This window comes from Trypanosoma cruzi, genomic scaffold (assembly GCF_000209065.1).
Source record: "Trypanosoma cruzi strain CL Brener 1047053517155 genomic scaffold, whole genome shotgun sequence".
NCBI lineage: Eukaryota > Euglenozoa > Kinetoplastea > Trypanosomatida > Trypanosomatidae > Trypanosoma > Trypanosoma cruzi.
Genome location: NW_001849539.1, coordinates 247,966 through 250,666, shown reverse-complemented (window position 1 = coordinate 250,666; position 2,701 = coordinate 247,966). Strand labels below are relative to the sequence as shown.

Here is a 2,701-nt window from a genome sequence, read left to right as displayed (position 1 = left end):
GCGTCGCGTAAGCGAGCATGACACAACTCAACTGATGGCCTGACAACTCCTCTACCCCCGCTGCACACACCGGTGCGGCCTCCACAAGAACCTTCACGGCCTCCATTGTCCGGATCTCATAAAAGACAATGGCGTTGCACAACACCGCCAGCTCTTTTACCCCAAATGTTGTTCGCGCCTTCTCTTTAGTCACATTCTCCTTGCTGGTATCGTCCCCACGGGGATTGTACCCCGAAAAGGAGGCCAACACACTTTGTGTATACTCCTTGCCAACACCAAAGGGAATGCGCAACTCCCCACGTGGTGGCAAGACGGAGGATGCCCCGAATGAAGGGCGTTTTTTCCCTTGCCATGATGAGACAGGCAGTGAGGCTGCATGGCGCATGCACCACGCGACCACACGAACAGCACGAATTGGTCCAATCTCATGAAGAAACAGCTTAAGATTTGATTGCACAGAGACGTTTACACCATTACTTAACTGCCGCACACAGAACTCCTCCAATGGCATCACTGTTCCAGTGTTGCCAGACACCTCAATGGTTTCAACGGATGGTAGAGAGAGCATGACGCGCAGAAGTTTGTAGTAATGAAGACCTGATAAAAGATGCATCTGTGAATTCACTTTATTTCCCGTATGACTGGTAGAAGCAGGCCCCTTGCTTGTGTTCATTGTGGCGGCAGTGATATCGAGGAAGAGTGCCCGCACCGCCTGTCGCACAACATAACCATGGGCGGTGCTGTGCGGCTCCTGCACAAGAGCAGCAATGCTCCCAACGAGCTCAAGAAACTGTAGAATGGAAGCCACAGGCAGTAAAAGAAAATGTGCCGTCGAAAGTCGGCTTGTGGTATCGCGGAGTTGATGCAAACGTTCAAATCGTATTGCTTCGGTGGAATCCAACCATTCCTTGTGTGGTCTTCTCGACTGACTCCCATGAGGACCTCCAAAAGGAGGCATAATCCCCTTCAGGGCCATATGAATTTCGTGTAAAATGTTCACTGCACGCTCATATTCCATTCGAATCTGCGTTTCTCGTGCCATATTCAAATCCTTCGCCGCGCGTTGATGCAGACGACACAAATCCCGTTTTCCCCGCGGTACGGAGCAGGAAGCGAAGAAGAATGAAGAAGAAGAAGAGGGCTGCATCCGTTCTGACCGCAAGCACCTCCCCCCATTCTTCTCTTTTATCCTTTCAACCTTCTCGGTGCATCGTGCGTCCGTATGACGTCCATTGCTTGTGACTGGGCAGACTTCAATCGTCTCCAACGCATGACGCATGGGCTCCTCCGCCTCATCGTCTTCCAGCGCCACTCCGTTAGTGGCCGTCGCAGTACTTGTAGCGGTCTTATCGAACGTGGGCACATGTGTCCCGGTATATTCAGAGCTCCGAAGGCGAATAAAGTGCTGAAATGCAGCACGACATGTTGCAGCCGCGTCCTTGGCGCCCTCCTGTGGCGGCTTGCATGTGCGCTGGTACAAAGCCACGCGAGTCAATATCATCACACCTCTGCCCAAACTTTGAATCGCACAAAATGAATGATGGCAGCTCAATGTGCATGGAGCCCCTCGCCGCAGCGTCACCATCCGTGCGGGAAGCGCCATCCCACCCTCCCCTTTATATATATATATATATATATTCTTCGCTTAAAATAATAGAAATGCCATGATGGATGGAGAAAAACAGAGAGAGAGGGAGAGAGAGACTGAAGGACAAAGATAGCATGTGTCTGTACGTGTCTGCGGCCAACCGACATGCATCCGCCCATGAAGTGGCTCAACCCAATACTTTTCCCTTTTTTTTTTTTTTATAATAATAATTCAAGCATCAAATTTATCATCTCCAAATAAAACACGGACAGAAAGACAAGCAGAAATGCAAACAATTACCTCCTAAAGGGATATCTTTGCTAACATCTGCGCACTCCACCGACGGTGCAGTCATTGAAGATAATGCAGCACCATGCCGTTGCCCCCACCACCACCACCACCACCACAAAAAAAAAAAAAAAAAAAATCCTTCCACCATTCAAAAAGACTCATACAATTCACGCGTTCATTCAATTCACCGGCCTTCAACTCCCCCCTCCGTTCCTTTTTTCTCTTTCTCTCTCTCTCTTTTTAATTCTTTGTTTCTTGTCGTTGCTGTTCTCCCTACTTCCTTCCTCCGTCCCTCCACCTTCGCGAAGGCCTCACATGGGAATGCGCAGGATTCCGCAAACTGCAAGTCAACACACCCACACATCTTTACATGTACTTTCGTACCGGCCAAAAGCAAATGATACGTTCTTTTTTGTTTGTTTGTTTGTTTGTTTCTTCAGCCATGTGCATTCATATATATTCATATATAAAAGAGAGAAAGTGAGAAAAAGGAAAAAAATTGGCGGATAGAAATAAATAAACGACGCATATCGCAGTGATGTCTACATCCTTTCAATATATATATAAGTATATATATATATATGTGTATGTGTGTATATTCCCACCTTTTTTTGTGTTTGTTTCTCTCTCTTTCTGCAGTTATTTCTTTTATTTGTTGTTTTTAAATCCTCTTCTTCCTCTTCTTCCTCTTTTTATTTTATTTTCCTTTTTTTGTTGTTGTTGTTTGTTTATTTGGTTGTTTTTTATTCTCCGTTGGGGAGAGACAAAAAGAAGAGACCAGAAAAAGAAAGAAGGGAACTGTCTGTGCGTACACCGTCCTTT

At 46.7% G+C, this 2,701-nt stretch overlaps 1 protein-coding gene across 1 annotated transcript, besides 10 other annotated features; it reads right to left on the bottom strand.

Moving 5' to 3' along the window:
• On the bottom strand, positions 1 to 1,603 carry Tc00.1047053503863.9 (hypothetical protein, conserved; the record flags this gene model as incomplete). The annotated part of the gene is made up of 1 exon (XM_797686.1): positions 1 to 1,603. A coding segment is annotated over one exon (1,603 nt), but the record flags the coding sequence as incomplete, so codon positions are not given.
• Positions 1 to 2,701: a sequence feature (heterozygous, Esmeraldo-like haplotype).
• Positions 1,618 to 1,638: a microsatellite.
• Positions 1,675 to 1,721: a sequence feature (GA-rich).
• Positions 1,795 to 1,820: a sequence feature (AT_rich).
• Positions 1,974 to 1,995: a microsatellite.
• Positions 1,996 to 2,015: a microsatellite.
• Positions 2,079 to 2,175: a sequence feature (CT-rich).
• Positions 2,291 to 2,313: a microsatellite.
• Positions 2,435 to 2,478: a microsatellite.
• Positions 2,488 to 2,623: a sequence feature (T-rich).